Source organism: Myotis myotis, unplaced genomic scaffold, assembly GCF_014108235.1.
Source record: "Myotis myotis isolate mMyoMyo1 unplaced genomic scaffold, mMyoMyo1.p scaffold_m19_p_19, whole genome shotgun sequence".
Taxonomy (NCBI): domain Eukaryota; kingdom Metazoa; phylum Chordata; class Mammalia; order Chiroptera; family Vespertilionidae; genus Myotis; species Myotis myotis.
The window spans coordinates 36,860,542-36,884,626 of NW_023416323.1; the positions used below are offsets into that span (position 1 = coordinate 36,860,542).

At 61.5% G+C, this 24,085-nt stretch overlaps 1 protein-coding gene across 2 annotated transcripts; it reads right to left on the minus strand.

The window, feature by feature from the left end:
• Nucleotides 1-4,261: 4,261 nt before the first annotated feature.
• MMP15 (matrix metallopeptidase 15) lies at nucleotides 4,262-24,085 on the minus strand. 2 transcript variants are annotated; one of them, XM_036345412.1, is made up of 10 exons: nucleotides 23,317-23,475; nucleotides 13,151-13,299; nucleotides 12,392-12,517; nucleotides 10,751-11,058; nucleotides 10,290-10,451; nucleotides 8,877-9,130; nucleotides 8,361-8,499; nucleotides 7,632-7,782; nucleotides 7,393-7,508; nucleotides 4,262-6,097 (listed from the first exon to the last, which is right to left on the minus strand). In XM_036345412.1, exons 1-10 carry the CDS (start codon nucleotides 23,473-23,475, stop codon nucleotides 5,661-5,663), a joined length of 2,001 nt encoding a protein of 666 aa, XP_036201305.1. In that variant the 3' UTR covers nucleotides 4,262-5,660. The 2 variants fall into 2 exon arrangements, with proteins under 2 accessions (XP_036201305.1, XP_036201306.1); XM_036345413.1 differs by lacking the exon at nucleotides 12,392-12,517 and having other exon boundaries at nucleotides 23,317-24,085.

The window sequence follows — 24,085 nt, forward strand, 5'->3', positions numbered from 1 at the left end:
CCTGCGTGGTCTTAGGCAGCTGGGGGTTTGTGTCAGGACCCCAGAGTGAGCTCTGGCTCTTAGTAAACATCCAAGGATGGAGGAGATTGGTGCCCTGTGGTCCTGGCGTTGGGCTCCCTCTGGAGAAGAGTCCTAGATTGGCAAGAAGAATGCACGAAGCTAAACACACATCTGGGTACCCTGGGCATCAGCCGGGATAAATGTTTTAAAATAACCAAAACTAACTCACGTTGGCTTAAGAAAAAAAAAGGGGGGGGGAGTTTATTGGTACATGTAACTGAAAAACCCAAGCCAGAGAGCTTCAGGAATGGCTGGATCCAGGTGCTCAAATGGTGCCTTCCAGAATCTTCCAGGCTCTGTTTTCCCCTGTCCTGGCTCTGCTCTGAGGCAGGCTCTCTCCATATGGTGGCACGATGACCCATCAGCAGCTCTAGGCTCATGCTCCCCTAGCTCAGCGACACCCCCCTCCCCCAGACATGGGGCTTATCTCTCCCCAAAGCTCCAGAAAAAGTCACCAGGAGACCCTGATTGGCTAGGCTTGGGTTTCCTGCCCACCCCTGAACCATGCCCTGGGTGCTGATTGGCCGGCCCTGGTTCACAAGCTCATCTGGCCACCCATCGGATGGGGTCAGCGCTGCCAGACCCTGGACTGAGAGGGAACCAGGAGTTGTTCTCCCAAGACAGTGTGTGTGTGTGTTGGGGGGTGGGGTAGGGCTGTTCCCAGAGGGTGGGCTCCCCTCCACAGTGTGTGGAAGCACGAAAACGCCCTTTATCGGGAGGAAAGCTGGGTCCATCGGCACACCCTGTGCTCAGCTCTGCCGAAGAGCAGAAGAGGAAGCCCCATGTGGGGCGGGGAGGTCGAGGGGTGTCAAGGCGGGTGAGGAGGAGAGCCTTGCCTGGGGACCGGGAGACAGTTCAGGGCGGGCGCCCGGGCCTGGGCCTCAGGGTCCCGATCCGTAAAGGGGTTGGTGTGGCGAAGCCCACGGGCCTCAGGACGGCGCTGTGTGTTTTTGGAGATGACGGGCTCCCGCCGCCCCTCCCTTCCCACCGGCTCCGAATGATCTCTTGACGGAGCCCGTGTGCGGCTGCGATGCGTGCTGGCAGCGCCGTGATATCGTTTTTCCAGGCGGGGCCTGTTCGCTTGGCTGTCAGTGGAGGTTGGAGGCTATTTCTGGCCAAGACCGAGGTGGGTGAACATGTGGGGGTGGAGGGTGTCAGGCACACTTGGGGGGAAACCCGAGCCGGCCTCCTGCCCAGTGCCTGGGAAGGAGGGCTGGTGCTGTGGGTGGGGCGGGGCCGGGCCAGGGTCACAGGAAGAGGCCTAGGCAGCTGGGAGTGGAGCTGGTGGGACTTGAATGTCCCTCCTCCCCGCACCTGTCCCCGGGCTGGTGACCTTTGACCCCACACCGCACAGTCCTGGGGAGAAAGGCGAGGAGGGATGCCTCCTCCTCAGTGCCCACCAGGTCCCTGCACCTAAAACAGAGACACAGTAACAAACCACGATTCCCTGGGCGAGGTGCCGATCTAAGTGTTTACAAGGATCCGCTCGATCAAGCCTCACGACTGTGTGAGATCAGGTGTGGCCACTAGTCTCCTAGGGAAGGAGAACCTCAGACAGGTGAAGCGACTTGCCCAAGGACACACAGCCGGTGAGCAAGGGAGCCAGTCAGCATCTGGGCGCCTGGAAGGCCGGCCAGGCTGGGCTCCAAGGCAAGGAATGGCCTGGACGCAAGGGCTGGGCGAGCCAGAGGTGGGAAGAAACGCAATCACCTGGAGGAGGGAGGGAGGGGATGTGGAAAGGCAAGCCTTAATCCGGGCCTTTGAAGGATCTGCGCACCCTGGACAGGATGAAATGTGCAGGGAAGGGTTTTCAAGTAGGCGGGAACAGCATACGCCAAGTCACAGAGGCAAGCAAGTTCAGGGGGCATGTGGGACAGGCAAGCCGCCTGGCAGGGGCCTCTGGCAGAGCTCTGTGGGTCCTGAGGTCGCTGGAGCAGTGGGCTGAGGCGGGTACTACTTTGCCCTGAAAGTATCTTGAGGCCTGGAATGCCCAGCATTTGCTGGAATCGCCGAGGAGTGGCTGACCTCTACCCTTTGGGTGATCTCATGGGTTGGGAAGCACAGCCTGGCAACCTGGGGCCCCAGAGGCGGGACTGGAGGGCGCGGAGGGGGCCTGCTTCTCTCGGGCCTACATGCAGGAGTCCACCAGTCCGGGCGGCTGTGGATGGGCAGGAAGCCGGCCATTCCTTCGCGAGAGCCGGAGGAGAATGGCCTCTGTGTGAGCCACAACAAAAAGGCCTTTCTGCCAAGTCGGAGGGGGAGGAAGCGGCCGGCTTGGCCCCTGCCCCAGCCTGAAAGGAGGCTCTGTTGGTGGCCCTGGGGTCTTCCCTGCCTAGAATGTGTGGGGCGGGAAGGCCAGGGTGGCTCAGCGGTTGAGCATCTCTGTCTCAGGGTGGGGAGGCATTGGGCTGCTGCGGAGTCGGTCCTGTAGGTTCTAATCCCGGCACAGCCACTTCCTGGCTGTGTGACCTTGGGCAAGTCACTTCACCTCTCTGAGCCCCATTGTTCTCAGGGGTTAATTGTAAGTGGGGGAGCATGCGCGTCGCCTGAGGCCGCCAAATGCCCGCACTGTCACCAGCGCTGCAGCCACCATCCTCTGTCCATCTTCCCGGCAGCGGCCGAGGCAGGTCGCCTTATCCCTCCCACTGAGGTTTAAGTTTGCAGTATCCGGGCTGAAGCCTCAACTCCACGCTGTGCGAACGCGGAGGGAAATGGGCTGGAAGAAAACCCGCCGGCTGTCCGTACTGGCTGGGGGAGTTGATGGGACTCATCTTCTTCCCCTTCTCTTTATCTGTAGTGTCTTCCCTGTCTTACTTTGGAATTAGCAAAATCTAAAGGAAGAAAAGATCTAAAGGAAGGGATGGGGGCTGTGAGGGGCCCAAGGTGTTTAGGTTACAGCCGTGTTCATCAAAAAACCAGTTTAAAGATGCAGGCTCCCGTTTAATGCTGGGGCAGCCAGTGTCTGGGGGTGGGGTGGGGGGACTGGCTGGGGTGCTCCACCCGTCCCTCCCCAGAGACCTCCTTCACACAGCCGGCCCCCCGAGGGATGAGGAAGGGGCTCCAGAGATGAGCTGGCTGTCCCTTCGGCCACTGGGTTTCTTAAGATTTTACCGAAGAGCTTGGGGGTGTGAGTTTCCTGCCGGGCTGACCCCTCCGCCAAGTCCCAGTGAGAGGCCCTTCCCCCCCTCCCTGCGCCCCACACTGCCTCCCACCTGCCGGTGACCTCGGGCTTCTGGGTGACCCTGAGGTTCAGCAGAAGGCAGACCTGGGTGGGGGTCCTTTGGCTTCTGCCACAGAAAAGCTTGTAAGATGGAGTCCGCCCTGGACCCCCAGGCCCTCCCCTCTCCGCCCCCCCTCCCCGCGGTCCCTGTGTGGGGGCGCACAGGGTTTCCAAACTTAGCCTGACGGGCCTTGGGGCTTCCTAGGGCCAGCATTTCCGACTCTCTTCAGCCAGTTTTCAATACAAAGAGAGGAAAGGGAGGGGTCAGGGGGGCTGGGGAGGGGCGTGCAGCTGTGGGGGAGGGTGGAGCCCCGAACAGGTTGAAGGACCCTGTTGGAGGAGTTGTGGGACCCACTGCAGCTGATCACTGCATTCCTGGGGGTGCAGGCTGGTGCCCAATAGGATGGCCCAGAAGACAGATGGGGCTGGTTATGGGGTGGGGGGTCCAAGGCTGACCCAGACCTGAGGGCCGGCACTGCTTGTCCCCTGCCCTCCTGGGCGAGCCTTCTTGCTGCTTCAAAGATGCGAGGGCAGATCTGGGGTGCCCCTCACCCTCCGACAGAGCACAAGGTGAGGGGAGTCCGCAGTGGCATCGTTTCCCAATCCTTCTTGACCAGGCTGGTCCTCAGGCTGCTCAGAGCCCAGCCTGGATGGGTGGCCCGGGCCTCCCACTCCTGGGTGTGCAGGGCGTGGGACGCTGGGCTGCCCTTTCTCGCCAGGAATGAATGACACATCTTCCCCACCCCTTCCTGTCCCACCCCAGCCCCCTGCCCCAACCTCCTCCCAGCTACTGAGGGCAGCTGCCTCTCACTCTTACCCCAGCTCCTCCCGCCCAGGGCGCCTGGGAAGGAGACCCGCAGAGCTGGGAGCAAGGCCTGTTAGATGTGGGAACAAGTCCCCACCCCACCCCCTCCCACCGGGGACCTGCAGCCCCTCCAGCTGTCAGCTCCGGCCCAAGGCCTCTTACAAAGGAGGCCACGCTCGCCGGCCATACGGTTTAATCAGTGCAGGTTATTTACAGAAAGACACATACGGGGGTGGACACGGACCCCTGTCCCCGCTTGGCTGGCTCTCCGTTCTCAGGATGGAGGGGGCGGAAGCTGCTGGACCCGCATTTGGGGGCCAGCCCATGAGAAGTCCCTCCCTGGGGGCCTCGGGGTTCTGGGGGGCAGAGCCGGCTATACAGTACCATTTCCCACAGCAGCCTCGCCTCTGCTCGGTTTGGGAAGGAAAAGAAGGGAGCAGCTCGCCCTCAAGGCTGAGCCCGGCAGCCTCCAGGCCCCAGGGCTCCCACTGGCCTCTCCCACCAGGGCGGGGGGGGGGGGGGGGGGGGGGGGAAGGGAGTTGCAGGGGAGAAACCCCCTCCAAGCCTGGTGCATGCTGGGTTGTGGGCACCCACACAGGTGGGCATGCTCTGCTACTCCAGCGCCCCAGCCTAGGCACCCATCAGCCCCCTCTCTCCCAGGAGAGCTGGCCAACTGGTAGCTGGAGCCTGAGGCTGGTGGGGTTCCGAGACCCCTGAGGATGGAGGTGTGGGCGAGAGAGGATGGGACTAGGCCCAGGGAAGGGGCCCAGGTGGGTCCTATAGCTCAGAGAAGAGAAGGCGGACTGGGGGCTGGAGGCCCAGCCAGGGAGGCGAGGCTCCTGGCTGGAGGGGCCTTGGCAGACGCCCTTTGGTCCTTGGTAAGGCGGGCCCAGAACCCCGTCTCTAGACAGATAAGGAGGTATGGGCTGAAGGGGTACGTGGGAGCTGGGGGCTGCCGGCCCCTCCCTGGCCAGGGGCAGGTAGGGTTCTTAGGCACAAGGAGCTCAGGCTGCTGGGGTTGGTTGGGAAGGAACCAAACTCAACATGGACTCACAGCCAGGGTCACCTCCCCCTCCTGCCGCCCTGACTTGGGGTGGCCCTGGCAGCCTACACCCACTTCGCTGTTCCTAAGGCAGAGAAAGACGTAGGTGGGCGGAGGCCAGGGGAGCTCCCGGTCAGGTTCTGGGGCTCAGGCTGCGGGCAGAACCTCCCCAGCTCAGCCAGGCTCCCACCTGCGCCTTCTGACCCTCCCCTCTGCTGGCTGTGGCCTCGCCAAAGGTGGGTGGGGCCTCATTCCAGGTCTGGAGCTAAACTCCATTTAGAAAGCTCTACCCCCTGCCCTGAGGGACTGGCCCAGGCCAGGAAAGTAGAAACCAATGCTCAGTTAGTGTGCAAAAACCAAACAAAAAAAACCCTGGGCATAAATAAACCATGGGGGCAGGGCTGGCAGGGATGTTGGAGGGCCTGGGGGGCCCCACCCAGGGGCTGAGGGAGCCACGGGAGGCTCTCACCGGGTGCCCCAGGGGCAGTCTCAGAACCAGCCTGGCCCTAGCACCGTGAGGAGCAGGAGGCGGCTCAGACCCACTCCTGCAGGGAGCGCTTGCAGTACAGGAGCATGCGGGGCGCGCCCTTGCGCTGCATCTGCACCAGGGCGTACGTGAGGCCCAGGATGCACAGCAGCAGCAGCAGCGGGGGCACCAGCACCATCACCATGTTCACCGTCCGCGTCACCTCCTCCATCTGCACCACCACTCGGCTGCCCCCGTCCTCCTCCGGCCCGGCCCCGGCCTCGCGGCCCCCGTCACCCTCCTGGCCGTCCCCGCCGGCCCCTGGCTCTGCGCCTGCCTCGGGGTCGGGGTTGAAGGGCGGGCGGGCGACGTCGGGCCATCGGGGTCCCGGCTCTTCGCAGCCCATGAAGTCCCGCAGGATGGACTTGGGGTAGCCGGGCTCCATCCGCAGGCGGTCGTTGTCGAACTTCCAGTATCGGGTGCCCTTGTAGAAGTAGGTGTAGGCTGCGGGGCAAGCAGGCAGGGGTCAGAGTGGGGCCTGGCTTTAGACACCCTCCTTTCCGCATGGCCGGTGTGGCTCAGTGGAGAGAACGTCAGTCTGTAGACCAAAGGGTCCTGGGTTCGATTCCGGTCAAGGGCACATGCCTCAGTTGAGGGCTCAATCCCCGGCCCCAGGTTGGGTGCGTGTGGGAGGCAACCAATCGATGTGTCTCTCTCACATGGATGTGCCCCTCTCTCCCTTCCTTCCAGTCTCTCTAAAAATTAATGGAAAAATATCCTCGGGTGAGGATTAATCACAACAAAAAACACACAGAACAACTTCCTTTTACTTGCTTCCCTGAGCATTTTCAAATCTGCCTCTTCCCAATTACAGGTGCCCTTGACCCAAACCCTGCATAGAGGGGCAGGGTTTGGGTCAAGGTCACCTGTGCTTCTGGCGGGGCTGACACTGACGCGGGCAGTGCAGGGGGCAGGGTCCTGCAGCCTGCTGGGCAGGAGGCTCAGTCAGGGGACCCTGTCCCCTGTCCGAGGTCTGGCTTCACCCCACACGAGACCGGCCAGTGTCTCGCTCAAGGCCGCACAGCCAGCCTGTAGCGGACCTGGAGCAGAGCCCAGCACCGCCTTGGCCCGGCTCTCCGGCCTTGGGCATCTGGCCACGTCCCGTCAGCCCCAGGAAGGGCCAGAATCACGGGGTGAGTCTACACTCCGCTGAGCAGGGAGATGAGAGCGGCTGCAGAGTGCTGGCATCACACACAGAAGTACGGTGATCCCCTGAGCAATGGCAAAGCCCGAAGGGAACCTAAGAACCAGGGCTACGGTCTTTTAAGCCCGCCAGAGACCACCCTGGAGAAACAAAGCCACAGCTCCCTGTCGCTCGGTTATCACGACAGAGATCTGGCTTCCATTTCCAGGGAGGAGAGTGGGTACCGGGGAGGACTCCCATCCCATGGCTCTGAGCCCAGCTCGAGGCTGCCTGGCGAGCAGGGCGGTTCTGAGCGCCAGTGCTGGACACGGGCGGGCCTGGGTGGGACTCCTGACCCCACCACTTCCTCGCTGTGGGGTCTGGGGCCCTTTATTCAAGCTCCGTGGTTGAGTGTGTCCGTCTGTAAGCTGGGATGGTGAGGATGCAGGGAGGACCAGAGGGTCATGCGCCAGAAGCTCCCAGCAGCCTGGGGCCTGACACAACCCTGTCCCCCACACATGTCATCACAAGGTCTGATGGCCTTGGAAAGCCCCGCCCCCTGTGTGTGGGGGAGGGGATGGTGAGTGAGGCCACGGCAGGGTGCTGGCCTTGGTACCTGCATCGTTGCTCAGGAAGGCTCCTCTGGGGGAGACGGGGATCCCCTGCCAGACACTGATGGGCTTGGGGTAGCCGGGGTCTCCCCGCTGCGTCTCCTCATTGAAGCGCCAGTACCTGTGACCAAAAGCGCAGACTGTGGGCCCGCTGGGGCCTGGAGTCTGGTCCCCACTGGTTGGGGGTGCTCTCTGGGTGGGCCTGGGGGCAGGGGGGCGTTTCCCTGTTGGGGAGGGCACTCACCTGTCCTCCTGGAAGAAGAAGGTGTGCCCCGTGGGCTCCCACCAGATGGCCGTGTCGATGCGGTCGTAGGGGATGCCCAGGCCATAGCTGGTCAGCGGCTGTGGGTAGCCGGGCTCCAGGTTTGCCTCTCGGAAGAGCCAGTAGCGGTCGCCTGTGGGAGGAGCGGGAGGTGGTGAGAACAGGGCTGGGGGCTGAAGAGGTGGGCAGGGCGGGGGCACAGGAAGGTTATTCTGGGCCCACAAATCCATTCACATCCACTGCCACACTCATCACACACACACACACACACACACACACACACACACACACACACAGTCACAGTCACACTCACACCCTTGTACATAGGACAGGCACTGACACCCACGACAATACACAAGGCAACTCACCCTTGTGTCACACCCACTCTGCACTCATGGACAACTGTGACACACTCGTTTACACACACGCATGTGACCGCTCACACCTGAACACACACCACACACCCAGTCACATGTGAACATGCACCCCTGCCTGGCCTCTGGGTCTGGGGGCTGTTCCCTGGGGCACCCCAGCACATGGCCCAGGGCTCCCCACTTTTCGTTTGGGCCCAGCCCTGTTCTGGGGGAGCTGCTGCCTCACGGAAGCTCAGGGAGGGCCCTGGGACACAGGTGATCAGGCTGCTGCCCAGTGGGCGCCATGCCCTTTGCTCTCCTCCTCCCCGGGCCCCGCCCCGCCCACCACCCAGCTCACCTTTGAAGAAGACAAAACGGCCGTCCTGGCGCTCGTAGGCAGCGCTGATGTCGCTGGGCAGACCTCGCCAGAAGTGCCCAATGGGCATCGGATAGTTGTCCAGGACGCGGTTGTGCCGAACCCGCCAGAACCAGCGGCCCTGGGGAGGGCGGGGTGTGAGTGGGCAGAGCGTGTGCGCTGCCTCGACCTGGGAGAGGGACCACCTGGGGCCACCCCTACCTGGACCAGGGAGGGTCCGGCACAGGCACCGAGGGCAGCACCGGGGGAGCCCTCGGCGGAAGGGGCAGAAGGGGCGGGGGGTGGGGCAGACCCTGGGCCTGCTGTAGGACTCCAGGGAGACCCCTCATCCCCCGGCTGGGGCTCCGCAGTCTAGTCTCCTGGCTTCCGGGGCTGCTCAGTGAGGAAGTGGGGGTGCCGAGCAGCAAGGTGGGGCACGGCTCTGGGGGTGGGCGGGGCGGGGGGCTCGGGCTCTGAGTCTGGGCCAAGGGGCCGAGGGAGGCATGGGCAGGGTCAGACCTTGAACACAAACATCTCCCCACGCAGCATGGCCACCGTGTCAAAGTCCCCGTCGCAGATGTTGGGGCCATACTGGTCAGGCCGCTCCGTGGCTCGGGGCTGGACTGGGGGGCCTGGCCTTGGGGGCCGCTCCGGCTTCCCGTCTGGGGGTGGAGGCTGGGGAGGTCTGGGGGGCCGCTGGTCTGGCCGGCCTGGCCGCCGGGGTGTCACTGTGGGGAGGGGCCGGGTGGGTTGCGGCCGGCCGTCTGGGGAGCCTGCAGAGTCCAGGGAGGGGGAACAAGAAGTGAGGAAGCTGCCCGGCCGGTGTGGCTCAATGGTTGAGCATCGACCTATGAACCAGGAGGTCATGGTTCAATTCCCGGGCAGGGCACATGCCTGGGTTGCGGGCTTGATCCCTAGGAGGGGGCGTGCAGGAGGCAGCCGATCAGTGATTCTCTCTTATCATTGATGTTTCTCTCTCCCGCTCCCTTCCTCTCTGAAATCAATACAAATATATTAAATAAAAAAAAAAAAAAAAAAAGAAGTGAGAAGGAGGCCCCAGAATCCAGCCTTGTCCTCCTCAGAACCCTGCGACCCCAGGCCCAGCCTGAAAAACCTGTGCCCCAGGTGAAGGGCCCGCTCCGGTGAAAGGCCCTGTCTGTCCACACAGACCCCCTCCCCACACCCCCATCCTCAGGAGGATCCCCATCCTTCTCCATAGAGCCCCCTCGTTGGCCTCCCCACGCTGGGCTTAGGTCGCTGTGCCCCGAGGCAGCTAGTGTCTCCGGTTCCCCAGTTCCACTGGAGGCTCGCGGGACACACACAGAGTCAGGAACATGGTTCTGCAGCCCCTGCCGAGTTCCATCTGATTACCAGGTTGCTAGGGATACAGTGAGGCATGTCTGCCATGTGCCCAGCAAGGTGGGCACTGTCGGTACCAGTGAGGTGCCTGGTGTGGGCACTGAGCACAGGCCCTGACCCAGCAAACTGGCCCTCAGGAGCCCTCACCGCTGAGGCCTGGGTGGGGCCTGGGTGGGGGATGCCTCCTGCCTGAGGACACTGGGAAGTGATAAACCAACAATATTAGCAGAGAGTCCAGGGCAGGTTTGGGCTGGGAGCGACAGGAGGAGGAATGGGGTCCTGGAACCTCTGGCCAATAAGACTATCACTGAAGCTGGGAGGAGAGGGGGGTCAGAGATGGAACCACCCCCCACCCCCACCCCCCGCAGGCTCCAGCAGGAGCCACTGTTGGGCTCTGGGTATAGGTTCTGGGTTGATTTCTACCACAGTCTGAGTGATATGGACAAGTCACTAATCCTCTCTGGGCCTCAGTTTCTCGTCTATAAAATGGGACAGCAGTGGCACCTGTGCCTGGTGGGGCTGGGTTGAGGGTAGGCATGCAGAGTCCACCAGCGTGTCCCTGCGCTCGCTCACCGTACAGCTGCTGGATGCCCCGGAGGTCGTCCTCGGGCAGCTGGAAGTTGTCGATGTCCATCCACTGGTAGAATGGCGCCATGATGGCGGTGGGGTTGCTGGAGTGCTCCAGCCCCAGCGCGTGGCCCAGCTCGTGCACTGCCACCAGGAAGAGACTGTTCCCTGAGGTGGGATAGCAGCACGGTCAGCTCTGGCCTGGCCCAGGACCTGGCCCCCTGGACTGTGGGCTGAGGCTGCCAGGGAGCCTGTCCTTGTTTCACTCTTAGAAGAGGCTGAGCTGCTCTGACTTCTGGGCCTCCAACTTCCCCATCTGAGCAATGGGTACAATGATCCCTTCTCTTCCCTCCCACCCCTTGAAGATGGTAGGACAACAGCTTAAGACCAAATGTCAATGCTCTCCCCTCCCAACCCTGCGTTCCCAGCTCCGCCTCCCTTGCCCTCGCCTGGCCAGCTGTTCTCACCATGCATGTCGGTGCTGGAGAAGGTCCAGGGCTCATCTGCATCGAAATGGGTGTCCCCACCCAGACCAGGGCCCGGGAAGTAGGCGTGGGCAAGAAAGCCGCCTGTGCCATCAAAGGGTGAGCTGTCGCCATGGAAGCCGGAGGCAAAGAGGACCATGATGTCAGCCTCCTTCTGTCTCCGCAGCCTGATGTCCTGGTAGGGCACCTCCTGGAAGACCAGGGGCGTGGCCTGCTCCCACACGCGAAAGGCCCTGCGCACCGCCTCCAGCGAGTGGTACCAGCCCAGCTTCTCCGTGTAGTTCTGGATGCTGCAGGTGGGCGGGGAGACAGGCCCGTGAACCCAGGGCCTGGGGCTCCTGCTCACTGCTGGCACCCACTGGGTTGGAGGCCAGGACACATGATCTGAGCTGGGCCCTGGCCGGTGTGGCTCAGTTGGTTGAGCATTGTCCCATGCACTGCAAGGTTGCTGGTTTGACTCCTGGTCAGAGCACATGCCCGAGTTGTGGGTTTGACGCTTGGTCAGTGTATGTGTGGGAGGTAACCGGTCGATGTTTCTCTCTCTCTCTCCAAAAAAAAAGAAAAGATCTGAACCGATTTAACAACAATGCCTGAAATTTCAACCATTCGTTTGCTTGGAGGTGAATTTGAAAAAGAGGCGTGTCAAAACCAGGAATTCATTAGGATATTCCCACATAAGGCTGCATGGTGCCAAATATGCCTACTTTCTGGAAGAAAACGTTAAGTAAATGAATGTACGGGGGATATGTAGCTGAAAGAACCAAAAAGAGCAACGCGAATGCCTGAGGTTTGGGGCTATCGGTTCTGAATGTTGGGTTCCAGGTCAGGCTGACCTGAGTTCAAGGCCATTTTCTGTGTGACTTTGGGCAAGTGAGTCATCTCTCTGAACTTGAGTTTTCTCGTCTGTAAAAGGGGTAGAGGTTAGTGCTTTCATCATGGTGTCCCCGGGAAGGTGAAATGAATGAACTCGTTAAATCAGAGGAAGTGTCTGCTGGACCATGAATTCGCTGGGGGCCTGGGGTCTCAGAGGCCGTGGGAGCTACTCCTCCTCGGGCGACGGAGCTCTGGTGGGGCCGTGGCTGGACAGACACAGGAAGAGGAGCCCTTGGGGACCGCCACAAGGCGTTTCTTGCCCGAGGACTCAGCACAAAGGAGGAGGGTGCCTGCGGGTTTTTGCAGGTGACTTGCTGCCTGCCTGCCCACCCCGCAGATGCCTGGATTCCGGCCCCCTCTCCTCCCCCACCCTCAGGTGCCTGACACCCCATCCCCGCACTGTGGAGGCCCTCAGTGGGTGCCGGTGCAGTGAGGCCAAGCCAGGCAGCTGGTGGGGGGGAGGGGAGTGGGAGGGGGAGGCCGGGGGAGGGAAGGAGGAGAGAGCGGAAGCCGCTCCAAGGGTCCCGACCTTCTCAGGAGGAAGACAGCCTGGGGTGTGCAGCCGTGGTCAGTGTGGGAGCCAGAGTGGGTTTGGACTGTCTATACTGGGCACCCTGCCGGGGGGAGGCGGGGGGGGCTGCTGAGAAAGGAAACCTTCCAGACAAGTCCACTGGGAAGCCTGAAGCCTCAGACCAGGTGATGGGGAAATGCCCTGGCAGGGACGCCACCCTGGGAAGCTGGGGTCCCTACCTGAAGGTCAGGTGGGGGTTGTTCCACTTCCTGCCGGTGAGGGCATAGCGCTTCCGCCGCCGCAGATTGGCTTTCACATGCACCCCGAACTGATCTGGCACGCCACAGCGGGGCCGCTTCATCCACCTGGCTCGCGGGCGGGGAGGGGTGAGCACACAGCCTCCTCCAGGCAGCCCACCTCCTTCCACCCTCCCACCTCTGGCCTTTAGCTGCCGCTTAGGGTGTGGTGGGAGACCAGCTAAGCTTCAGTTCCCTCACCAGGAAAACAGGTACAATGACCTTGTCCTGGAAGCCTGGATGCCCAGTGAGGCCTCTGCAAAGGTGGGCCCCTTCTCAGAGAATCCCCCAGGAATGAGGCCTCCTGTCCTGGGTCCGTTACGTTCTGTGTGTGCTCATCTAGGATGGGGCTTTGGGTCACGTCCCCTCTGTCCCATTCAGAGCAAAGCCGAACGATGCTGTCCCATCCCAGGCATGTACGCTACCGAGTCCCTCCACTCCGATCAGTGATGGCAGACATCACTCATCTATCCTGTGCTCCTTGCGGCCAAGCTGGGATTCGGCCTCAGGAGCTTTCTCAACACAAGGCTTCAGGCAGCCCCTCCCAACCAATCAGAGCTAGCACAGAGGATCAAAGTATTTGTCGTCTCGTATCGAGACCACGCTTTTCTGGTAACTCCGTGTGCCAAGACCTCCCGAGAGCAGGCCAGGAGGAGGGCGGGGGCCAGGGGCGTCTGGGAAGGGCCCGACAGAGGGACTCACGTCTTGGTCTCCTCGTCAAGCACGCCGGTGACAGGGATCCCGTAGAAGCGCTGCATTTCGGAGAGGGCTGAGGCCAGGATCTGGGCCGAGCGCATGGTGGACATGTGGCGGCTGGGCTGAGGCAGGTAGCCGTAGAGTCGCAGCCAGTTCTGCAAAGGAGAGACCACGGTGGTCAGCATGGCTGGCTCTGGAGACACAGCCTGCATCAGAGCCGCCACCACCTCCCTGCTTTCACCTCCTGCGCTGGTTTTTATCCTCTCTTAAAAAAAATGATTTTATTGAATTTGAGAGAGACAAGAAGGTAGAGGGAGAGAGATAGAGAGAGAAACATTGACTGGGGCAGGACCGAACCTGAAACCTGGCCATGTGCTCTGCCTGGGAATCAAACTGGCAATCTTTTGGGCATGGGACGACATTCAACCAACCAAGCCACACCGGCCAGGGCCCTTGGGTCTATTTTCACAGGAGCGCCCAATCAAAAGCCCTTTACAAGTCAGGTCTGGTCTCCAAAGACTTCCCATCTTAGAGGAAAAGCCAAATTTTACAGAAGCTACCAGGCCCTCGCTACCTGACCCCACCTCAGCTCTCAGCCCTCACTCCTACCATCCACCCAGCCAGGCACCCTCCTGCCTCAGGCCCTTTGCACGTGCTGCGGTCTTCCAGATGTCTGCACGGCTCCCACCCCATGTGCTTCAGGTCTCTGCTTCAGCCTCACCTGACTGGAGGGTGTTCTCTGACAACACTAAAAAAAAACACCCACCTGCTGTACCCTGCACCCCCTCTCCTCCTTTCTTGCACTTGTCACCATCTGACACACTGCATATGTCACTTAGGTGTTTACCACTTATCTCCGCCACTAGGATGACAGGACGGGATCCCTGATGAGCCTGGCAGAGCTGTAGTGAGAAAGGGGACTCTGGCCTGCCCACCTCATGGCCCCATGGCCACGAGTGCACGATGACCACCGTGGGAGGCTGGGGCACAGAGGCCAGGGACTTCTGTGGGCCTTGGCCACATGGAAAGGGGTCCTTTGCACCTTTCCTGGCCCACCCTGGGTCTCTGGGTGCCTCCCCGCCCCCACAGAGTGATGGGGCCTGAAGGCCTGCTGCGCGCCCACAAGACAGGATGATGACCGAACATGGTGGCTGCTCTGGGCTGACAGCCAGGTGTCAGCTGGCCAGGGCCACGCCCCCATCTGTCTGCCACCAGTGTCACAGCCAGCTCCTCGGGGACTTGCTCCCTCAGTGCCACCCAGCCCCGGTATCCGGCCACACCCCTGGCTCAGCAGCACCCAGACTGCCGCTGGAGGGAGCGCTGCTGGGCCCAGGAGGGCAGCGCAGAGACACAGAAAGAACCACCAGGCTTCTCAGGCCCAGGAAACAGCCACAGAACCAGGAGGCAGAGCCGGGGGCAGATGAGAAACAGCCATGGCTCTGGGGACAGACAGGGCTGGGAACATAGCCAGCCAAGCCTCGCTGAGGGGTGGCTCTGTTATCCGAGGACTTGCCTCACATCTTGGGTTTCTGTGAGGACTAAGTGGGGACACTAGCACTTGCACTGTTGGGCAGGGGAACGTGCTCAATAAACGTGCCATTAATGACAGAGGCCGGGGGCTGTCTGGCTGTCCCTGGAGGGGCAGGTTTTTGCTTCTACCGACAGGGCTGAAGGTTCCAGGCTCCAGCTGGGCCTGAGGGCTGTGCATCTCAGGTGAGGGCCGGGCAGCTGGAGGAGGCGGGTGGCCTCCCCTGCCAGCCCAGCCCAGCCCAGCCCAGCCGTGTGGCCCAGGGCACCTTCCCTCCGCTCCACCAGACATAGGCACAGTCTGGGCACCTTCCCTCATCTCTTGCTCTTTCCAATCACAGGAAACTGCTCCCAAAGTTCCTGGGTGTGTGTCTAAGGGGGGACACCCGCCACCCTTAATGGACGATTTTCCCGAAGAAGCGTGGAGAGATCTAGAAGGTCAGGCCATGATGCTCAGCTCGGCAGGGAAAGGATCAGCTGGAGGTGGGGCTGCTGCCTACAGCGAGGGCACCTGACATCACTTATTTGCATAAGGTAAAAATATCTCCGGGAGCTCAATCACAGGCACCCCGGGCTGATTAGCAGTGTCTGCGGGAGTGACAGGGCAGGGAGGGGGAGGCTCAGGCTGGGGCCCTGGGCTGGGGGAGGGGAGCGAGTTGGGCCTGTCTGCAGGGAGGAGCTCAGAGCCCAGCAGAGGGCATGGGATGGGGGAGGCCTTTTAAAAAATATATATATTTTCATTGAGTTCAGAGAGGGAGAGGAAGAGAGAGACAGAAACATCAGTGATGAGAGAGAACCACAGCACGCCCCCCCGCCCCGGGAATCAAGCCTGCAACTCAGGCATGTGCCCTGACCGGGAATCAAACCATGACCTTCTGGGTCATAGGTCGACGTTCAACCACTGAGCCGCACCAGCAGGGCACCTAGTCTCACAGGTGGAGGGCCAAGCGGGTGGAACTTGGTTTCTCAGCTGGGGACACTGAGGCTTGGGGAGGTCAGCAAGCAGCAGAGCAGAGGGACCTCCTCCACGAGGATCACTCAGTGGGAGGCAGGGAAGGTTCTAAAGCGAACTCTGGAGCCATGAGGCCCCTCCTACCTGCAGCCCATCCTGAAGACCCCGCCCACCCTGGCTCCTTCAGCCATTTCTTTCTTGAGCTCCACATGTGTGCACAGATGCTTCAGGTGAGTGGCTGGGTCCAGGCAAGGAGATGTGGGGCCATCAGGTGTCTGAGAGGGGATCCCTGGCCCTCTGCCCCTAGGAGAAGCCATACATGCAGCAGGCCAGGGCCGAGACTGCTGTGGGCTGGCCATCCGGTCAATGCTCACAAGAACCCCATTCCTGTTATACAAACGGTGAGTGAGGTTCAGAGAGGGTGCGTGGCCCACCCAGGGTCGCACAGCTGATCTGGCTAGAGCTCGAGCCCACAAGCAGAACGACTGGACCAGGCTGCTTGCGAAGCAGCACCAGCCCCGCTTGGCCGGAGGCTGGGGACACCGGGCTCCGGCCCTTCCCAGGAACAGTGCCTCGCACAGCCCCGGGGGAGGGCGTCTGATCCTCCCCACGCTCCCCAGCTCTGGCTGGGTCTGGGCACTGGGCCATGTTAGCTGGGCTGCCCCCCGGGGCTGCAGAGACAATGCCAAGGCAGGCCTGCAGGGAGGGTGTGTCTGGGAAGGAGCTTCCAGATCAATCAATACTGTGCATTAAGCACAGCCGTGGGGGCAGGGGGCGAGGGCTGCGGCTGTCACCACAGCCAGCTCCTCCCACGGGCCTTATCAGAGCCTGTGCGATAAGGTCAGTCCGCAGGGCTCTGCTTTGCTTCTGTCACCCATGGCTCTCCGTGGCGTGTCACCCTGGCGGGGCTGCCCAGACAGACACAAAGGCATCTTGTTGGCCCTTCAGGGCGCTCGTCCCTGCTGTGCTCCTCCCCACCCCGTGTCGCAGTCTGAGGGCTCTTGGGAGCAAGCCAAGGCCATGCCGGGCACAGAGCGGGATGAGCCTGGGGGAGTCACAGACGCTGCAGAGGCAGGGCATGCACCCCAGGCCTGCTGGGCCCAAACCTGCGCAGCGGTCTGAGCCAGGCGCCCATGTGACCAGCCAGGTGACCCTGAGCAGGCCTAGGCTCCCCCAGTCTCAGGCTGGAAGGGACCTCAAAGCCATCAAATCCAACTACTTCACGGAAACCTCCATGGGCCACCACTGGGCCAGGGTCCCATCAGGCCTGTTCCCCTGAAAAGATGGGGAGCTCGCTGCCACCAAGGTGGCCCGTTCCATCTTCAGGCAGCCTTGATGGTTAGCCCTTCCTCAGGCAGAGCAGAAACCTGCCCGTGCCATCTGCCCCTTGGTCCGGACTGCTTCGGCCGCACAGGGGTGACAGCACAGGTGACCTAACCAGCCCCAAGGCTGCTGAGGAAAGGGGGCGCCGGCCAGGCCACCCCATCCTCGGTGGGTGATTTACTACCTTCAGAAGCAGCACGGTCCATATTCGAGCAATTCTAGAACTGCCCTTCAAGAAGGGAAAGCTGCGGGTAGGGGAAGGGACTCTGGGGGCGGGGGGCGCGGGGCTGTGAGCCAGAGAAGCAGGAAAGAGGCTGGCAGCCTGTGTTCCTGCCCCTTCCTTACCTTGTGGCCTCCCAGCCTGCCGGGCTTTCCTTAACCCGGAGCAAGAAACAGCAGGGTCCTCTGGCCAGTGGGTGGGCAGGGTGGGGTGAAAGAGGCCTGTTTGCTAGTGGTTTCGGTTGGCGGGGGGCCAGGCCTGGGCCTCACCTGGAAACCCTCATAGGTGTTCATCTCCTAGATGGGGATGCCCACAGGGCAGAGCCTGGGTGGCCGGACTGGAGATGGGGAGGGCTCCAGGTTCAGCCATCCCCACCTCCACCATCTCTTTCCCACCTGACTGGGGCCCAGCAGGACAGAACCAAATGTATCGAAGGTGCTCAAAAAAGCATGGGAGCCTGCTGGGCCCAGGCGAGGCCACTGCGCACAGCGGTTGGTCAGCATTTTACACATTAACGCGCAGACTCTCCCCACTGACTCCACCCAGGAGATGCGCTCACTAGTCTCACTCTGGAGATAGGGAAACTGAGGCTCAGATGGGTTCAGCGACTTGCTCGGTAGCCAATGCCGTTTGCTCCTCACTGTCACTGCTCTGCCACCATTCTGCAAGCACTTCCTATGTGCCAGGGGCCATGCCCACAAGTGTTGGACAGGAAGCTGGGCTCTCACCCTCGAGGGTGCAGTCGCTCCTGGGAGAAGGACAGGGTGGTGTCCGGAGACAAGGACCAGCTTGGAGAGCTGATCTGGACTCTGGCCTCCAGGCGCCATGGCTCCGGTAGCTCAGCCATCACATGGCAATGGGATGGGAGCATCCACCAAGGCTGGCTCATGGCTGGGACCCAGGCCCTCACCTGTCAGTCCAGATGCTGGAGGTTGAATGTCTTGTTTCCTGCTGTCCCCCCCATGGGGAATGGGATCGGCCCGAGGCATCCCTCCTTGTCTCTCCGATTCATGTCCCTCTCAAACATCTGTTGTTCTTGCCCCGGGCTGCAAATTCTGTGCTCCCGCCCCCAAAGGGCCCAGGCATCCTGGAACCAGGTCTTTCTGGGGCTCATCTTGCCAGATGGCACCTACTGTGTGCCACAGGCCTAGAGTGTTCAGCCACCTTCGGGGTCCCAGGTCCTCACATTCATTATGGAGTCTTCCCAGGACCCTTTTGGTGATGGAGAAGGCTCCAAACCGGGAGCCCCTGACCCCTCTCTGCTTCTGTGACTCGGAGAACACAGCTCCAGGCCCAAGTGAGCCACAGAGATCTTGGGATGATACTAAGGATGCCAACTATCCTAGTCCACTTGGGCTGCTATAACAAAAATATAAGCTGGGTAGCTTATCACAACAGACATTTATTTCTCAGTTCTGGAGACTAAAGTCCACACTCAGGATCCATGCAGGCCCTCTTCCTGGTTACAAACTTCCTGGTTGCTCACTGTTCTCACATGGTGGGCGGGGCAAGGAGCTTTCTGGGGCCAGCTTTTATAAGAGCACTGATCTCATTCATGCTGGCTCTCTGTTCATCACCTCACCACCTCCCAAAGGCCCTAATATCATCACCTTGGGAGTTAGATTTTAGCATATGAATTTGGGGGGTGGGGGCGGGCATTGGTGACACATTCAGTCTATAGCACCAACTTTAATGTCCGCTGACCACAGCTGGCCTCACAGAAGTCCAGCTCCCAGCTGGGCAGAGGTGACGATGGCAGGGCACATCTGGAGCAGCAACAAAAGGGGAATGGAGGGGGCAGCCAGAACCCAGCACTTAGCAGGAAGGGGCTTTTCCATTCTGGCCAGCATTGCCCTTCTGAGTTGGCATCAGAGAACTTGGGCAGTGGGTGCTGGGGTTCGGAGGAAGGCTTCTTGGGGGGGGGGGCATGTTTCTATCTATGTCATTTCTGGGTGTGTTTCTATGTCATTTCCTCTCCGCCCTTCTTGGGTGGAGCAAGGTGAGGTGTTTGTCCAAAGGTTGGAATGAGCAGGTCGGACGGATGTATTGTTCAAACAAGGAGGGCACAACAAGGAGGGCACCCTTCAAGGAGGCAGCTGACTGAGGGGACCCCAAAGCAGCCCCAAAGCAGGGACCTGGCAAAGGGCTGGACATGAGGGGCACGGCCCAATCAGATCCTGGGCCCCTGGCGGCATCCATCAACCCAGTTCTCTGGGGGTTTGCAGATACACCATGGAGGGATGGTTTGTTGGTAGAAAGAGAACAGACTGAAAGAAGGGATGGGTGGGAGAAGAGAAGGGTTGCCAATGATAAGGCTCACTTTCCTCAAGGGCCGGCCCAGGCCTCTGGAGTTTCTGCTCCGTATTTAAGAAGGGGTGTTAATCAGAGTGTAGGAGGGGGTGGCCAGCATGGAAGTGCCCGCAGAGATGGGAGCACAGGACACCTGGGGCTATGGCTCCCCAGTCGGATCTGAAGGTCAAAACCAGAATTCAAGCTGCCCCCCCACCCTTCCTTTTGCTCGTTCTGCTCAGCAGCCAGGTAGGGACAAGAAAGGTACACAGAAGGAGTCTGTCCAGGGAAGATGAGTGTGCCCATGCTTTCGTGGCAGCTGCATCATACCTGTGACCTCTGGCAGCCTGAGTCACCTGTAGGGGGCTGGCTGAGGGCTGAGATTATACCTGGGGAGGAGGGGGCCAGTGGGAAGAGACCATAGCTTCTCTGGTGAAACCAATGGCACTTACTAGTAAGCAGGCCAGGTGCCGTAGCCAGTAAGAGTGGGACGGATCCGAAAGGGGGCCTGGACTCTTGGGGCGGGGCGGGTGTGTGTGTGGGGGGGGCTGGGGAGAGGCTGGGAGCTACAGCTGCTACCTAAGTCAGGTGAGGCCTGCATGTAGGCAGGGGGGTCGGGCTCCAGCCCAGAACAGCTGGAGACTGGCACCTGACATCCAAGGGAGAGAGTGGGACAGGGCAGAGTAATTCCGAGGTGGCTTCTTCAAGAAAGACAGCCTTGCCCGGCTGGTGTGGCTCAGTGGTTAAGCACTGACCTATGAACCAGGAGGTCACAGTTTGATTCCCGGTCAGAGCACATGCCCAGGTTGTGGGCTCAATCCCCAGTGTGGGGCGTGCAGGAGGCAGTGGTCAATGATTCTCTCTCATCACTGATGTTTCTATCTCTCTCTCCCTTCCTCTCTGAAATCAATAAAAATATATTTAAAAAGAAAAAAAAGAAAGACAGCCTTCTCCAGGCAGGGGCTTGGCAGGTTGCAGGTGCCTGCCAGCTCCTAGCACATGCCAGACTCCTGGTTCCTCCGTCTAGTGAAACTCCTGTGGTTTCTGTCTGGGAGGGGGAGGGGCTGGCCTTGGCTCAGTTACCAGGATGCTCAGAGAAGGCGCCAGCCATGACCCGACCTAAAGCCTGGAGTTTTGGGGTTCTGGGGCAAGGACCAGAGCCCTTCCCTAGGGGAGGGAGGCTCTGGACACAGGGTGCAGGCCAGGCCCAGGAGTCTCAGAGGCTGGTCTCGGAGAGCGTGGACAATTGTTCCCAAGCCTCCTGGCAAATGCATTGGCTGCTGAAGCCATTCAACTCTTTGGGCCTAGATCTGGCCAAACTTGGTGCAACTCCAAGGAACAGTCTGTACCCCAAAGCCAATCCCAGGAGCAGGGACAAGCCCCCTGTCTCTAGCTCTCCATCTACCTCGGTTTCCACGTTGGGCCCCCTAAACCTTCCAGTCTCTTTTAGCAACAGCCAACCCATAATTCTCCCCCAGAGAGAGGTTGCAGGTCACTCTCAGAATCTCTAGCTCCGTGGCCGGCAAACTGCAGCTCGCGAGCCACATGCGGCTCTTTGGCCCCTTGAGTGTGGCTCTTCCACAAAATACCACGTGCGGGTGCACACGTACAGTGCGATTGAAACTTCATGGCCCATGCACAGAAGTTGGTATTTTGTGGAAGAGCCACACTCAAGGGGCCAAAGAGCCGCCTGTGCCTTGTGAGCCGCAGTTTGCCGACCACTGCTCTAGCTAATGCCACCAAAGGCTGAGGGCCATGATCTGTGACCCCTGTCTGGCCCTGGGAGAGGAGGGGGTGATAGAGGAGCAGAAGCAAAGGAAGGAGAGAAGGAAGTCCTGCAGACCACAGGTCCCAGGACCTATCACCTGGCCATCTAAGATGACACTTCATCATGCACGGCCACCAAATTCCCACGTGGTCCGTAATCGCTTCCTGTGCTGCCATGCCATTGCTAAGTGCAGCGGTTCTCAACCCGTGGGTTGCGACCCCTTTGGGGGTCGAATGACCCTTTCACAGGGGTTGCCTAAGACCATCGGAGAACACATATATAATTACATATTGTTTTTGTGATTAATTACTATGCTTTAACTATGTTCAATTTGTAACAATGAAATTGGGGGTCACCACAAGGTGAGGAACTGTATTAAAGGGTCGAAGCATTAGGAAGGTTGAGAACCACTGCCTTAGTGGATTAAAAGCGGCTCCAGGGCGGGTCTGTGACTGGCTATCCTTTAGCTCTCCCCTCCAGAGAGTGGCAGGTGGGTCCAGACACTTCACTGGGTACCTGGCTCACAGGCTGAGGGGCAAGCCCCACCCGCAGAAGCCCCCTGAGTGCCTGCCCCTATGAATGAGGGGGGATGGCAGCTGGACCGGGCATGGGCTGGGCTCCCACTCCACCTCCTGCCAGCACCCGGCTCCCTGCAGCTTTCCCTGGCCAGGCGAGGAGCAAGGGAAGAGCAGGTGGGGAACTGGCGGAGAGGTGTAACTTGAGCCGGGAGGAATTCCCTGCCCTTCCTCCAAGCTTTTATTAAAGTCGGGCGGGGAGAGGCAGACTTCCATCGGAAAATCTCCCAGGCAGCAGGGAGATGTGGGGAAGCCGCTGGGGGCTGGGAGAACCGGCGCTCAGCGCGGCAGCGGGAGGCTTCAGGCCGGCTCAAGGGCACCGAGGCCGGAGCCTACCCCGCGAGCGCAGAGGCGGTCTTCCCCTGCCATCCGTCCACTCTCCCTTCCTAGTCCCCACAGGGAACCGGATCTTAGAAGTTGGGCCCTAGCCGGTTTGGCTCAGTAGATGGAGCGTCGGCCTGCGAACTGAAAGGTCCCAGGTTCGATTCCCGTCAAGGGCACATGCCCGGGTTGTGGGCTCGATCCCCAGTGGGGGACTTGCAGGAGGCAGCCGATCCATGATTCTCTCTTATCATGGATGTTTCTATCTCTCTCTCCCTCTTTGAAATCAATAAAAATATATATATATATATAGAAGTCGGGAAAGAGTGGACCCCACTTTTAATTTGGGGCAATGGAGCTGGTGCCCTCACTATCCTGCCCCGAAGGATGGCGCTGGGCGACTCCATGGAGCCGCTGGCACTTAGACCCAGCTCTTCCCCGGGAGGCCGCACCTGATCACCCACCGGACCGACCCAGAGTGGGGGCCCCGTCCGACGCCAGACGGGCTCGGGGTGAAAAGACGTGCGGAGCCAGTCCTCTGCGCAAAGCAGCCTCGGGCGCGGAAACTCCGGTGGCTCGGAAGCGCCGGGGAGCATGGGTTTCTCTCTCGGACTCAACCTGGCCGTGGCGCGGCTTCGGTCCAAGAGCCCAAGAAAGTCGCCAAAGCGCCCCTTCCACCCGAGTCTGCGGCCTCGGAGGTTCGCAGCCCCTTCCTCATCCCGGCCCCCTCGAGTGCCTCAGTGTCCCCCAGACCAGATGCTTTCTAGTCGGGGACGCGGGGGCGCCGCCTGCTCAGCCCGTGCTCCCCCAGGGCAGCCCCCACCCCACTCGCAAAAAACGTCACGGCGCCCGCAGGGCTCTCGAGGAATCGGCCGCCGGGAGGAAGGAGGCGAGCAAGGGCTGGGGGCGTCAGAAGCGGCTCCCGGACCGGGGCTGGGGCGGAGCAGCGCCCAGGGCAGGGGAGTGGTAGGGAAGGGAGGCAAGCCCTACGCCCCCAGGGTTTGGGAAGAGGTGCACTGCACGGGGAGAGCTGGGGAGGGCGGGCGTGCCTGGCCCCTTTCTGCGACCCCCCCCATCCCTAGGGACTCGGGGGCTCGTCTCCTCGCTTCTACCTCCCGGCCGCAGCCTGCGGGCGTGGCTCCTTCCCTGCCCCCCAAGTCTCCCAGCCCCCGGCGAAGTACGGGCGGGGGTCCTTACCTCGGCATTGACTTCTGCGTCCTCCGCTGCGCCGGGGCCCAGGCAGCCCAGAGCCATCAGGAGCAGCGGCAGCAGTCGCGGCCGCGCCGCCGCCTCCCGGCCGCCAGGGAGGCTGCCCGCCCAGGACGGCCGTCCGGGCGCGCTCCGTTCGCTGCCCATGCTCGGCGCGGCCAGCCCGGCCGGGAGCGCCGCACGCGGGGCTCGCCCGCTCCGTGTCCCTTCACGCGGCTCGGAAACTTGCGACGCTCCCTGGCTCCCCGCCCGGCGGGCGCGCGGCAGACGGACTCCCGGTCCCGGTCCCCGCCGAAGCCGCAGAGGTCCCCTCGGCAAATTCCCACGCCCGCGGAGAAGCGGGCAGGGCAGATCCGGGCACGCGGAGCCGGCCCACGGGGGAGAGGGCCGGCCAGAGCCGCCAGCCGCCGGGTCCCGCAGCCTGGGCGCCCGGGGCCCGGCTCCCGAGAGCAATTGCAACTCCCGAGCCTTTGTCTGGCTCAGCGCTCCGGCCGCCCGGTCCCGCGGCGCCCCCTGCGCGCCCAGCTCTCTCTGTCCATGCCCGGGGCCGGGCGCTGCCCAGAGCGCGCGCCTCCCGCCCGGGGACCCTGCTCGCCCCGCGCCCGATCGGGCCCGGGTCCCCGCGCAGTCCCGGGAGGAGGCGCAGGGAGCCGGTCAGAGCGATGAGCCAGCCAGGGAGCCGGAGCCCGACGTCCCCGGCGAGTTCGGCGCAGCTGGGGCGCTCCCAGCCCTCCTCCCCGCGCGCGGTCGCCGCGGC

Coding starts and splice junctions, on each gene's coding strand:
- MMP15 (XM_036345412.1), bottom strand. CDS start 23,475: ATGGGCAGCGAACGGAGCGCGCCCGGACGGCCGTCCTGGGCGGGCAGC. Junction 11,059..12,391: donor AACCCCCACCTGACCTTCAG/GTAGGGACCCCA, acceptor GCCCACCTGCAG/CATCCAGAACTACACGGAGA. Junction 7,783..8,360: donor CCGTTTTGTCTTCTTCAAAG/GTGAGCTGGGTG, acceptor CTCCTCCCACAG/GCGACCGCTACTGGCTCTTC.